Raw genomic sequence first — 14893 nt, 5'->3', positions numbered from 1 at the left:
GATACAATATTCCTCTGTTGCTTCTCACAAGATGCCTCAAAAATGGTCATCTCCCAGCAGAAATGTTATTTGCTAAGCATAGCACACATCTAAATGACTGCAAAGAAAATAAATATGTGAATTCTTAATTGACTGCGTTAGAGAAAATAAAACCTCCCTTTGGACTGATAATTTGATGACTTCAGACTTGACTTTAAATCCACCTATCAATAATTTTCAGATGATGTTGATACACTGAGAAAGTAACAGTTGAATTACTTACTATTAGCGGAAAACAGGTATTTTTAAAATAATTAGACTTGTGAGAGAATGATGCAAGCCCTGCTCTGTGTGTGTCTGTGTCCTGTGTGTGTCTGATTAGTGTGAAATTAAATTACTATTTTTTCTCCAAGTTGAGTCTGTTTTGCCTGGGACCTTAATTGGTGAAGATCCCTCCTTGTCCTTTGTCTCAACCCATGAGCTTGGTCCTCCTCATCCCAGAGTGTGTGTGTGTGTAAAGTTGAGTGAGCAGCCATGGGGCTGTTCCTTTTTTTGTCGTGTTGGGCCCAAACCATGACATTAATGGTGAGCCAGGCAGGAGAGACAAGGAACCACGACAGATGAGTTTAGATTCGGTGGTCCCTGCTTCATACTACTTAATTCTTTTCATATTGCCAAAGAGAGAGTTTCACAGGAAAAGCATCTGTGAAAAAACTGCATGGATCTTAAAACCTTTGTCTAATATTCCTAATGTGTCCAATAGCACTGTGCTTTTCCTTCATGTTAAAAAGTTACATTATAAATTCCATATGATTTTAAATGAAATGCCAATTCAGAAAGAAAAAAGTCATGGTCTGAACAAGCTACATGGGTGGGGGAGATCTGCAGTTCTTACGTGCCCTGTTGCAGAATACCCTTGTGAATAGACTCAGTATAACAAACATGAGTAAAAAGCATTTCGACCATATCTCAGGACAGTAACACATGACTGATACAAACATGGCTTTTATTAAAAAAAGAAATAAAAAATATAAAAAATGTTTTTGAACTAGGCTTAGCAACCACTGCATGATAGAAGGAGATACGAGATGCTTGGTTTTCTTCCAATATGTAGATCATGATACACTGAACTTCATAATATCCATTGCCATTATCCATTGGCATTTTAATCCAAATTTTTCTTCTTTCTTTAATAAGGCATTCTCAATATAGGTAAATATTAAAAAAAATGTTTTGTTTCTTTCTGTCAGAGTTCATCTTTGGCCTGTAGTCAAGAAAAAATAAACATTTTCAGTTAACTAGAAACTCAGTTTTTAACTGTCTAGTCTTGTAAATACATGAAGAAATGTTACTAAATTCGATAGGCGTTAATGGCCTGGTAACTGATGCCTTGGGCTATTCAGCAATGGCTGTTCCCATTTGGTTGAGTATGAACTGAAGACATGCAAGCACTTGACAATCAAGGCTGTGTCCTGTACCTTTTTTCTGTGGCAAGTGCAGGGAAAAAGGTCATCATCAGGCTGCTGCACTTTCTCCATCCCATCTCTGATTTTTGGCTCACTCACTTGCAAGCTGGCATATTCCTAGTTTGAAAAAGCAAAGTTATCGTTAATTCACAGAATCACAGAATCTTAGGGGTTGGAAGTGACCTTGAAAGATCATCTAGTCCAACCCCCCTGCCAGAGCAGGATCACCTAGAGCACATCACACAGGAACGCGTCCAGGCAGGTTTTGAATGTCTCCAGAGAAGGAGACTCCACAGCCTCTCTGGGCAGCCTGTTCCAGTGCTCTGTCACTTTCACAGTAAAGAAGTTTTTTCTGATGTTTACGTGAAATTCATAAACTTGTTAGATTGTACATCCGGTTGTAAATACTGCACCAACACAGCTGAGTAATTTTGTAGAAACTCTGGGGCTACACAATCTGTTACTCCACACTGTGTCACAGACAGGGTCAGCAGATACTTAACTGCAGGCAGGAGCCCCTCTGGGTGCCTCACTGGAGTTTCGGTATCTCGGTGCTAATGCACAGGTATTTTCAGCTGTGGTTCACAGGGTGTGTGTCTGATTTGGAATTCTGTGATCATGGTGGGTAACATATTCTTGCAGATTAGATCAAGATTTATGGGATCCGAATGCTTCTCTCAAACCGGCACTGGAATCTTAAAGGGTTTAAGAGAAAATAACTGCATGCAATGTTCGTAAACCAACCAAAGTTCTTAATTGCTGCTGCTTGCTCTGCAGCTTCAAGTACTGGACTGGCCAATTTCCAGCAGCTCCATATTCCATTGCCCTGAATTCTTTCTGTGGGATTTCTATTTTTGGGGTAATAGCTGCTAGAAATACACTAACCTGGAAAAGTTTGAAATAGTAGCAAAAAATGTGATCTCCCATGAGGCTGTTTCTTGCAAATTCTTGTCCAGATTTTGCAATGCTTTTTGCCTGTCAAAGAAAATAAACGTGTTTGTTTTTTTTTTAAATTGTCAAAAAGTAGTTACTTCAGTATTAATTCTGGAGCTAAGTATGGTGCTGACAGTTTAGAATTACTTATTTTTATTTAAGCCTTCTTAATTTAAAAAATAAGGCATTCTTATGAAAATACTCCTAATTTTTTCCACAATTCAAGTTAGTTTCAAATTAAGGACAGTATTCTGTATTTTTAAAATATGTTTTTCTTATTTGTAGGCTTGATGACCTTCTAATAGATTTTTTTATTTTAAATAAATGGATTTTTTTTTCTTTCTATTTTGTCTAGAAACATTATGGAGTATTTCTAAATGTGTATTTACCTCTTCATCATGCTCTTTTGCCCACTGTAGTTTTTCTAGTAGATCACTCAGGTCACTTTTAAATGGAATATAATGTTTCCATGGCTGCAGCTCATTATAAAAATGCTCATAGTAGATGGAGTCTTGCTTTAGCACCACACTGTTTCCTGCTAGCAGATAAGGCAATCTGTATGCTGCCACCGTGCCATCAATATTAATTTGATATTTATACTGGAAAGAAAAGGACTGTAAGTTATTAACAAACAGAAGATCCAAGTACCTTGGTTAGGTTATATTATTCTCAGGGCACTGATATTACTGACTTGCCTATATTGAGAAATGTAGGATTGGCTAGGCAAGCACCAATGTTTAAGTTGCTTTTATTATTTAGTTTGGAATTCATCACAGTGCAGGTTACACAGGGATGCCCTCTTCATCAATTTTAAGTTCTCCAGAAATTCTTAGACGCTCATCCTCGGATGTGAGGGTAGATGTGTCACTTCATCCACTGATTTTCCCACTGTGTTAGTTATGTTAGTAGTCCTGATCGCTGAATCAGGAGAAAGAAATAAAAAGGAACTTGGAGTTATATGGATGACACGAGGTTCTACAGAACCTTTAGATGTAAAGCAAACATTATTATCCTCAGTGTAAGAGATACATAGCAGTTAATCCCTCTGGAGGGATGCTTACTCATGCTTGTTATTGGTGGTGTGCTGAAAAACTAAAAATCACTTTATAATTAATAATACATGCAAAGTAATTTGATAATGGGAAACACCAAGAACCTAGGTCTATGAAAAATGGTTGGTGGCTTACCTTAAAGAAGTCAAAAAATGAAATGTGCTTAACAATAGGGCCATAGAGGCTTTCATCATGTTTAAAAAAAAAAAAGTTTGTGAAAGCAGCATCTATGATCTCTGGGTATTTTCTGCTCAGTTTTACAAGTTCAAGCCTCTCTTTGCGGCTGTCACGTCCCCTCCAGAACGCTGTGGTATTCTTGTCTTCCCATGATGGGCCAGTATTTGCCTGAACTGACATCATATCCAGACTGACTCTGGAGGAGAAAGAGATTATTTCATAGTAAAGCCTACTGGAAATTTTTTAAAGTGCAATTACTTAACAGAGTTTACAGCACCAACAAATACCAAGGATGAAGGGAAGTCATGAGCACACCTGTATATAACGCTTGAAGGAGCTGGGAATGTTTAGTTTGAGGAAGAGGAGGCTGAGGGGAGACCTCATCACTCTCTACAACTACCTGAAAGGTCATTGTAGAAAAGTTGGTGCTGGTCTCTTCTCACAGGTAATTAGAACAAGAACAGAACAGGAGGGAATGGCTTCAAGCTGCAACAGGGGAGGTTTAGACTGGACATTGGGAAAAATTTTTCACAGAAAGAGTGGTCAGACACTGGAATAGGCTGCCCAGGGAAGTGGTGGAGTCACCATCCCTGGATGTGGTATTGGTGGATATGGTTTAGGGGAGACCTTTGTAGAGTAGGGATGATGGTTGAATTCGGTGATCCCAAGGGTCTTTTCCAGCCTGAATGGTTCTATGATTCTACGCATTGTAACAGTATTTTTGCAGTGACAAAAATATATAAGGAATGTGAAGTTCACAGGCCTGTGGCAAACCAGCATCAGTTCAATGACAACATGGTGTGTGGAAAAAGGGCCTGTCAATTGTCATGGAAAAAAAAGTGGCTAAAAGCAGATATGGTTGCCAGACAGGGTAATGCAATAGCTGATAATGGTGACAAGGCAGTCGTGGTAGTCCAAAGGAAGGTTTTTATGTAGCTAGCTTAATAAAACATATTTAACTTCCTTTGCTAAATTAAAGCACATGAACTATGGGAACAGGGGGGAACAATTTAGGAAAGGTCCTGATATTAAAGCCAAGGAACCTGAACTGAATGGAGTGAAATGATAAACAGGTTCAAAGCAGATAAAGATTTTCTGGCTTTGTAGTGCTTCAAGACAGCGATAGCAGTTCCGAAGGCCACTGATCAACAGAAATCAAACTGGGACACAGTAGGTCCTAGGACAAGGGCTCTGGCTAAGTTGGGCTTTAAAGGATACAGAAAAAAAGAAACTAAGGAAAATCAGGAAAAAAGAGACCTAACCAGTTGTCAACATATTAATGGGAGGGAAACACAGCAAACAAACAAAATACCCCCTCTTGAAACATTCCTTCTGAGTGCTATTTTTAGTGACTTCTCTGTGTTTAGATTAATTTAGATTTTTTAAATAAAACAGTGAAATATTTTAATATATGTCATTTATGTTACATAATACAGAACTTGTTTAAAATTGAGATATTGATTACCCAGTTATTGCCTATCTAGAGGGTGTTAATTTCTCAATGAATAAATAAAGAGTAAAACAGTTAATATTCTGTTAACACAAAATATATTTTTGGAAGATCATTCACTGTGAATTTTGTGAAAATTTTAAGCAGTTTCTTACCGGCCCATAGTCTCCAAAACTGAGTCTGTTAAGTCATATGTTGGCATGACAATGTCTTTTGATTCACTGGACCCACACCATGAGAAGATAGGGTGCAAGTTCTGTGGGGACTTTCTTTTCTCCAGAGGCCAGTCCCCTAAATTAACAAAAAATTCTACATCTGGCATTTTCACCTAAACAGAAACAAAGTAGGCACAGATGCATTTTAATACAAAGCATTATTCTTCTGCTGGCATCTTGCATATTGTAAACTACTAAGAGAAAAAAATAGCCAGGTCTCTAATATACTTCATGTACTTATAATCGATTATTAAAGTTTAGAAACATGTTAGAAGTACTAAGACTATGGTAAAGCCTGCAATAATTTTTTTTAAAGATTTGCACAGTCACATAAACACTCATGTTTTTTTGGCTTGGTTTGTTTGGTTTTTTTAATGGATAGGAACACCCCAGTTTAGAGGATGGTTTCTTGTTACACTTTACATGATTGGCTACAGTCTTTGTAGCAGGCTAGAACTGGGATCTAGAAAGCAATCATACAGCTCCAAGGTAAGTTGAACCACCTTGTCAACTGTACAGAAAATTCCTGTTGGGTGGCAAATTAGTTTTCTGTCACACCAGTGAACTGATTTGCCCTCTGTCTGCATGACGGAAGAGAAATAACAGAAATTAACAGCCATGATGGAAAGACCATATTTAATCAGGCCTGCCTGGGGTTAATTATCATAGAATCATAGAATTATTCAGGTTGGAAAAGACTCTTGGGATCACTGAGTTCAAACATTATCCCTACTCTACAAAGGTCTCCCCTAAACCATTATCCGCCAACACCACATCTAAACGACTTAAACACGTACAGGGATGGTGACTCCACCACTTCCTTGGGCAGCCTATTCCAGTGTCTAACCACTCTCTCTGTGAAAAAATTTTTCCTAATGTCATGCCACAGGTTCTATTCTGTGACATAATCTTTTTTTCTTCTTGCTTTTGCCTCCCTCCTTACTAAGTCTTAACTGACTATTATGAACATCTCATTATTGTACTGTCATATTTTGAAAACTGTTGGAATAACTCCAAGATCTCTGTCCTGACTAGTAACAGATAACATAGAGATTATTGTTGTATGTGCGTGTATTTTTCAAGTGTTATAATCAAGTACCTTAATAGTTACATGAGAAAACACCTTCTCTGAAGAAAGATCAATCCTGATTATTAATAATTCTCAAATTAAAAAATATATATACAGATAAAAATAAAGTTGAAACATTTTGCTGATTCCTCATCATATATATGCATGAAAGCATTTACCCTCTCAAACTCTTTTGTTCTTTAGATCAGAATAGTTGGCCACAGGCTAACATTTCAGGATTCTTCTGTGGCCCAAATAGGTTTCTTTAGGTTTTTAATTTAATTTATGGACAGAGAAAGAAAATAATAATTTGCCAAATATCAAGCACCCTCCTAAATGGAGATATCTTTCTCTAACATGAGAATACCTTTGGCAGAGACATCCAGAAAGTCCACAGACAGAGACCCAAAGCAGTACTCTGCCATCAGTATACAGACTGACATAAAGGGTTTTATTCTGTGCCTTCATTTCAGATGGGGTTTGGCTAACGCTTTAACCTGCAGCATTAAACTCTGTTAGGACAGTGCCATCTAATGGTTATAATGAACATAGAAAAGCTACAAATGTTATTTTATTTACATCCTCAATGACAGAACCATTCAGCAGGTTAAATCTTCTTCCCCTACCCAATAATCTATTGCCTTTCAGTGACATCGCCTTAATAAAATGCCTACAGGACTTAATGGGCATGAGACAAATTGTGTTTTCTAAATCTGCAAATGCTTTCTGTCTTTGGAGTAGCAAGTCTTTTACAAGATTCAGGCTAAATACCTTTGCTGCAATTTAATTCCATCATTTCCTGTTCAACACTACTGAACTTTCATCTTCCATAGAGCAACCTTTAGATAATTAAAAGCTACATTCACAACTTCTCTTAGACACTGTTAGATGAAACAACCCCCACTTAAATGAATTTTCATTTGTATATGTAGCATACATACCACTTACCTGTGCAATGGCAGTAATTGAACAATCTTTCTTGAAGCATAACACCCAAAGGCAGACATAACAGCATAACTAATCCATTACTAATCATGAGTATAGTGGAAAGGTTACTTTACATTTCTTTCTTATGTTTGTTCTGTTAAGGTGTGTGTTTATCCTTTCGCCACAGCATGCCACCGTTGTTGACTCCTGTCAAATTTGTGATCCTGTAACTATCACAATTTGCTGCAGAAGACAACCACTCACTTCCTATTTCAGATAGGTGTCATAACTACATGCCTTACTAAGCCTTTGTGTAGTATCCTGCTCCTGTCACTTTAGTTTATCTGTTTTTTCATACAATTTCTCTTAATTGTTAAGAAAATCTCAAATTAGGATGCTGTACTGTGAAGTGCTTGCAGGTTCTTTCATTTTTGTTACCTGAAAATTCTATAAGCATATTCTCTAGTCCATCTTTCAGTCAAAATATAACTAAGTTATTAAATGTGGGCTGAAGGTAGGAGAAATTACTGAAGAACATATTTGTGACTCCTTTCTCCTCTCTGGAAACACTGGCAACTATTATTTAAGTAAGGCTTTCCAAGCAGGTTACAGTAGTTTTTCTAGACAAAGTCTTCCTGTCACATGTATGAGAAACTTGTGAGACTTACTCTCAAAAGTCTAACTAAAATTAAGATACTGGTTATCCATACAGGAAGCCTATTATTTTGTTATAGAAAGAACTTACATAGGTATGACTTGATATTTTTATGATATTTCCATGTTGTTTCATACCAATGACAATCTTTCAGCTGCATATAAATAATGTTTGTTTTTTATTAGATTGTTTGAAGGATTTTTTTTTTAGATTAAAAACTCCATAATTCAGTAGCTCCTCTCTTCTTTCTCTCCTTCTTAAAAGGCGAGTGCTTTGTCTTTTTACAGTCAAAACCGGATATTAACTTAAATATCTTCATATTTCTGTTACTACTCTTCATGTAACAACTACGTATTTGTGTGTGCTGAAACTTCAGCCCTGCTATATTTTGTCACTATGTACATAAAGTCAGGTTTTTCTCCAAAGTTTCCCTAAGAAAGAGTCTGTGTGGTGCTTTTTGCGTGTACATCAAGGGAGTTTTCCCACAAGCTACCTGCCATCCTTTTGATACTCTTTCCCAGTTCTTCTCATCTTGTTTTCAACATGAGGAATTTAATGGAGAACTATATATGCTCCCTATTTTTTTCAGTCTTCCTGTAAAATACATACTAGCAGAGGCAAAATTTTCTATTAGATGCTACAGGGTGGTCTATTTACACAAAAAACCCCCCTCATCACACTCTGCCCAAATCTATCAAACTCTCCTATGAAAGATCGCTTTTCAATTAACTTTTGTGATATTCTACCCACTGATCAGATAGTACTCTAGAACATGCCAACCTCAAACAAGGAAAATCCATCTGACCTTTCCATTACTCATCAAAGAACAAGAAGGGCCTTTTAACAGCAATAGCAACAAATATGCTGAAGTACATTTGTTAAGCCCAGGCTTCTATACATTAGGACACACAGAACAGATGACTGTACAGATGTACTCACTTTTCTTGTCAGAGAAAGCAGTATGGCATCCATGAAAATTCTGAAGCCAACATGTTCACCATACGTCTTTATATAAACCTGAAAATAAACAAAGGTTTTGTTGGTCTGATGATTTTATTTCAGATTGGCTGGCACAACTTAGAGCTCTTTAAATTGTATAGTTGTACAGATTGTATAGCTGTATGGAGTTATGAATCAGCAGGGAAGCTTTAGAATTCTCACCTCTCTAACCCATCACAGAAAAGTGACTGAAAAAAAAAGGATAATGCCTAGAACTTAATGTTGTGAATGACAGTGTAGACTGTTTATGGACAAGAATCAAGGGGAAGGCCAGTAAGGCACACATCATGGTGGGAGTTTGTTACAGACTCTCCAACCAGAATGTAGAAGTTGACAAAATATTCTACAAGCAGCTGGCAGAGCTCTTGCAATTGCCAGCCCTTGTTCTCATGGGGGACTTCAAGTTCCCAGATGTCTGCTGGAAATATAACACAGCAGAAAGGCAACAGTCCTGCAGGTTCCTGGAGTGTGTGGAAGACAACTTCCTGACACATCTGGTGAGGGAACCAACTAGGGAAAGTATCCAGCTGGAACTGCTGCTTGTTAATAGAGAAGGTCTTGTGGGGGATGTAAAGGTTGGAGTTCATCTTGGGCAAAGTGATCATGAAATGATAAGAGTTCTCCATTCTTGGAGAAGTGAGGGGGAGAGCCAGCAGAACTGCCACCTTGGACTTCCAAAGTCTCACATCTGTCCTGGGAAGGTGATGAATTAGTTCTGGATGTCAGACCTTATTAATATATATAAGTATCTAAAGGGTAGGTGCAGGGAGGATGGAGACAGGCTCTTCTCAGTAGTTCCCAGTGACAGGACGAGGGGCAATGGGCACAAGCTGGAACATAGGAAGTTCCATTTAAATATGAGGAAAAACTTATTTACAGTGAGGATGACAGAGCCCTGGAACAGGCTGCCCAGGGAGGTTGTGGAGTCTCCTTCTCTGGAGATATTCAAAACCTGTCTGGATGCAGTCCTGTGTAACATGCTCTAGGGGATCCTGCTTTAGTGGGGGAGTTGGGACTAGATAATCTCTAGAAGTCACTTCCAACGCTGACAATTCTGTGGTTCCATGATTCCATTACAAGCTTTGCTTGCTTTTGCAGACATTTTAGGGCTGTCTCATGGAAACAGAAACTGGTTGCCTGTTTCTGTTGTGTTCCATTGTTCTCATTTCCATATGAAACTGCTGAAGTCGATACAGTTTTGTTAAAAAGAACTGTAGATCTGATCCTCAGTGGAACTAAGTGGTATTTCTTTACCACAGAATTATGCACAACGTAATTTATTGGTGCATGTCAAATTAGATGATCATGACACTCCACAGAAATATTACTCAGAGAACAGGAAAATTAATTAGCATTTAGGAGACTTGGGCCTGTGCCCAGTACTCACATTGACTGCTTTGAAAGTAATCTGCCTTCATTGTGCTTCAGTTGTAACATGGACAAAAAGCACTTTACAAAGTAGGACAGAGACTACTGAGTTCATACACAAACTGCAAAGTGTTCAAGGACAGGGAAGCAAGCAAAGGAACTTTCTTTAAGAACAAACAGTAAGAAGCTTTTCAACTGGAAAGAGCTGACCAGGCTAGCTGTATGACATGCCACCAAATCCCCATATAGACTTCAGATCACCCAATTCCATACCTCGTTATCTTTGATGGTGTAGTGACACAAACTCTGCCTTTGTCCGAACCTCTGTGGAATTTCTTTCGCAATCTTATCTGGATCAACAATAGGAAAATTTGCCAGGTCTCTTTGAATCTGTGGAATAATCTGAGGGCAGTTCATATCTTCCAGCCACACCCTGCTCTCCTCCTGAGGGCAGTCACAGTTTTCATGGTAAATGGGTCCTATCAGGAACACAATGATTTTATTTTTAGTAAGTCATAGTATTGAGCTGCTGAGATCAGAAAAGAGGGTCAGACACTGAGCATTCACTGCTTAGGGACAAACCTTTGGCAACTCTAAATGTGTATGTTGGAACTTTTTTTTTTTACTCCAGTGAAGTCCCACCTAGCTAGCATGTAGAGTCCCACCTAGCATGTAGAGACATGTATTTGTTAGGCAATAGCTTCACAGCATTTGTTTCTTTTTACTATTTTGAATAGTACATGCAGGACACATAATGAATCCATCATACCAATGGGATTTGACAGTCTTGAGAAGTATGAAGGTCCTGTAGAATCCTATGCTAATCCCAGAAGATATTTTGGCATGCAGTTTCTGAGAAAAATCTGCAATGGGAAATCTGTGTGTAGTGCTGCTTCTTACCTTTTAAAATGTATGGAGACTTTGCAACATGTTTATCTCCAGCTTTGACTTCTATCTTCAGGTTTTTGTAGCTTGCATACATCCTGTATCTCACAAGGAAGGAACCATCTTTCCTGTCCAATACTTGCACACCAACTCGAGTGAACTGTTCATCAGGAGCAGTGATCTTCACCTGGAATGCATTTTCACCTGGTGATGAAGTCAACCTACCAAGGCAGTAAACAGGAGCTTAATACTAAAGGAAATACACAACAGCTTTCTTAGTGTGATCCATTCCTTTTCAAGTCGACAGATTTCCAGTGACTTCACTGAGCCACACAAGGTCTTTATGAGCACATCCTAATCATCACAAGCAAGGCATGACCTTTCCAAAGAGAATTTTGTTAGGGTACCTAAAACATCTCCTGCAGTTAGAAGCATTAGGTATCAAGAAGGTTCAACTCAGATACTCATGAACACACCTCCAAAATTACTTTGTGCCCTACACATTGAACAGTGTTGGAAATACTGTCTTTGATTATATGGGAACAGAGCACCTTTAAAATCCAGCATAGCTCTTGGTTAATAGTAGCTCAAGTGTAAAATGACGGTAAGGTAGAAAGCATGCAGATAAATGGATCTTGGTGGATAGATCTTGGTGTCCTGTCCTGTAGGGGCAAAGGTTTTAAACTGAAAGAGGGTAGATTTAGATTGGACAAGGGTGATGAGACAGTGGAACAGGTTGCCCAGAGAAGCTATGGATGCCCCATCACTGGAAGTGTTCAAGGTAAGGCTGGATGTGGCTTTGAGCAACCTGATCTAGAGAAAGATGTTCCTATGAATGGCTGGAGGTCAGACTAGATGATCTTTAAAAAAATTATTTCAACCCAAACCATTCTATGATTCTATTAAAAAAACAACTAACCAACAAAATACACGACAAGCTTCACTTTAGCAGGTTAATAGGTCTGTTACTTTACACAGAAACAAAATGTTTCCAGCTTATTTTGTTTTCCTGATATTATTTAAGGAAGTGAAGAACAAAGTTAAATTTCTTAATCATTATGGTAGTTCATACAGGGAAGAAAATAAATAAAGGATATTATAAATGCCATTGTCCTGATAGGTAAAAAACATAATAGTGGGAGCATGTAATTCAGTGTGCACTTACATTTTAGTAAAATTCACCATACAACAATCACAGAAAAATCTCAATGGAACCATAAAATAATTTGCAAAATCATGAAGTTATCATGTATCACGGAGGTATTAGAAAACATTAAAAATGTTGCATCTGCCATTTTTTCCCCACTTCTTTAAACAACCAATTTGTAGCGAGGGCTTGGGCTAAAGATAGAGGTGGTGGGAGTGGCCAGACTAGCAGATTACAGCCCAGCAGCTTGGTCACCTTTCCTTAAACTTGTCCAGGCAAACAGGAGCTGCCAGCTCAACTATATGCAGGATATATTTACTGTCAAAGATAAACTGAATTGCTAGCTTCCTGTCTTGCATGTGTTATGATACATCTAATAATCCCATAAATCTGTGGGACCTAATGGGATTCACCCACAGGTCCTGAGGGAGCTGGTAAATGAAACTGCTAAGCCTCTGTCTATCATATTTGAGAGGTCATGGCAGCCTGGTGAGGTACCTGCTGGTTGGAAAAAAAGGGAACATAGCCTCTATTTTTAAAAAGGGGAAAAAGGAAGACCCAGGGAACTACAGGCCGGTCAGTCTCACCTCTGTGCCTGACAAGGTCATGGAGCAGATCCTCCTGGAAAGTCTGCTAAGGCACATGGAAAATAAAGAGGTGATTGGTGACAGCTAGCATGACTTCACTAAGGGCAAATCATGCCTGACCAATCTGGTGGCCTTCTACAACAAGGCTACAGAGATGGTGGAGAGTGCCAGAACAACTGGCATCATCTACCTGATTTGTGCAAGGTGTTTGACACTGTCCCACATGACATCCTGGTCTCCAAACTGACAAGGCAAGGATCTGACAGATGGACCACTCAGTGGATAAGAGATTGGCTGGACGGCCACACCCAGAGAATGGTGGTCAATGACTCAACGTCCAAATGGAGGCAGGTCACGAGTGGTGTCCCTCAGGGGTCAGTCACTGGGGCCAGTGCTGTTTAACATCTTTGTTGGAGACATGGACAGTGAGATTGAGTGCATCCTCAGCAAGTTTGCTGATGATACCAAGCTGTGTGGTGTGACTGACACCCAAGAGGGAAGGGATGCCATCCAGAGGGACCTTGACTAGCTGGAGAGGTGGGCTACTGTCAACCTCACAAAGTTCAACAAGGTCCTGCACCTGGGTCGGTGCAACTCCAGGCACATATACAGGCTGGGGGAAGAATGGCTGGAGAGCCATTCCTGACGAGAAGGACTCAGGAGTGGTAGCTGATGAGAAGCTTGACATGAGCCACCAGCGTGCTCTTGCAGTCCAGAGAGCCAACTGCATCCTGGGCTGCATCAAAAGAAGTGTGGCCAGCAGGGCCAGGGAGGTGGTTCTGCCCCTCTACTCTGCTCTGGTGAGACCCCACCTAGAACACTGTGCACAGTTCTGGTGCCCTCAGCACAAGAAAGATATAGACCTGTTGGAAAGGGTCCAGAGAAGGGCCACCAAGATGATCCAAGGGCTGGAGCACCTCTGCTATGAAGACAGGCTGAGAGAGTTGGGGCTGTTCAGCCTAGAGAAGGCTCCCAGGAGATGTTATAGAGGCCTTCCAGTACTTGAAAGGGGCCTACAGGAAAGCTGGGGAGGGGCTTTTAATCAGAGAAGACAGTGGTAAGAGAAGGGGTAATGGTTTTAAACTGAGAGAGGGGAGATTTGGTTAGATATTAGGAAGAAATTCTTCCCTATAAGAGTGGTGAGGAACTGGAATGGGTTGCCCAGGGAGGTTGTTGGTGCCCCATCCCTGGAGGTTTGTAAGGGCAGGTTGGATGAGGTTTTGTGCAACCTGGTCTAGTGGTGGGGTTCCCTGCTCATGGTGGGAGGGTTGGAACTTAATGATCTTTAAGGTCCCTTCCAACATTAATGGTTCTATGATTCTAATCTGGACAACCTGGATGGAGCACACGGAGCTCCTATCTAGCTTGTATGGTAAACACTTCCTTCCTGTAGAAATGGAAAGCCATGATTTTCCTCTGAAAACTAAGTTCACCTACTTCATTCCTATGAAGTTTACTTAATGGCCTACAGAGTAATTCCTAAATGACTTCAATGATCTTGTGCCTACGTGTTTAGGAGGAATACTGATGTTCCTAACAGTCAAAACAAGCAGGCCACCTGAGCAGCTATATAATAAATTAAATACATTAGTTATTGTGAAGGTTTTGACAAGGAATATATGATATAAGTAATATATTTATGACTGGACCAATACACGTATTTTGCTACTGAACGTTTTCATCATCTTTTCTCATCTCTCCCCCTTGTGCAGTTACATGATACTCCTAAGAAGATGAATTAAGAGCCTTCAACATCAGTAGTTTCCCTTTCTGCAAGAAAACCCCACGTAAATTTCAGCTGAAGAGGTGGAAGCAGGTCAGGCGAGGCCGGGGCCGGGGCCCGTCGCCGTGCCGGCCCTGCTGCCATCGGGGCGGGAAGCAGGACGCCTCGTTCCCCCGCAAGAAACCCAGAAACGACGACTTGGACCCAGGGCCCGCGCACATTTAGGCGGCTGCCGCAGCTGTGGGCAGGCGGTGGGACACC

At 39.8% G+C, this 14893-nt stretch overlaps 1 protein-coding gene across 1 annotated transcript in view; it reads right to left on the bottom strand.

Moving 5' to 3' along the window:
• Positions 1–968: 968 nt before the first annotated feature.
• Positions 969–14893, bottom strand: part of KDELC1 (KDEL (Lys-Asp-Glu-Leu) containing 1) — a 19455-nt gene continuing 5530 nt past the window's right edge. The window contains exons 2-10 of the mRNA XM_009997974.1: positions 11191–11396; positions 10564–10769; positions 8863–8940; positions 5213–5385; positions 3566–3803; positions 2768–2977; positions 2331–2420; positions 1458–1562; positions 969–1243 (exon numbers count right to left, since the gene is read on the bottom strand). Coding sequence (XP_009996276.1) covers positions 1226–1243; positions 1458–1562; positions 2331–2420; positions 2768–2977; positions 3566–3803; positions 5213–5385; positions 8863–8940; positions 10564–10769; positions 11191–11396 — 1324 coding nt within the window. The 3' untranslated portion in view covers positions 969–1225. The remainder of the gene's footprint in view (positions 1244–1457; positions 1563–2330; positions 2421–2767; positions 2978–3565; positions 3804–5212; positions 5386–8862; positions 8941–10563; positions 10770–11190; positions 11397–14893) is intronic.

The sequence above is a fragment of the Chaetura pelagica genome, unplaced genomic scaffold, assembly GCF_000747805.2.
Source record: "Chaetura pelagica isolate M959 unplaced genomic scaffold, ChaPel_1.0 scaffold123, whole genome shotgun sequence".
Classification (NCBI taxonomy): domain Eukaryota; kingdom Metazoa; phylum Chordata; class Aves; order Apodiformes; family Apodidae; genus Chaetura; species Chaetura pelagica.
Note: the sequence above shows the minus strand (reverse complement) of the source record. Positions and strands in the feature narration are given on the sequence as shown.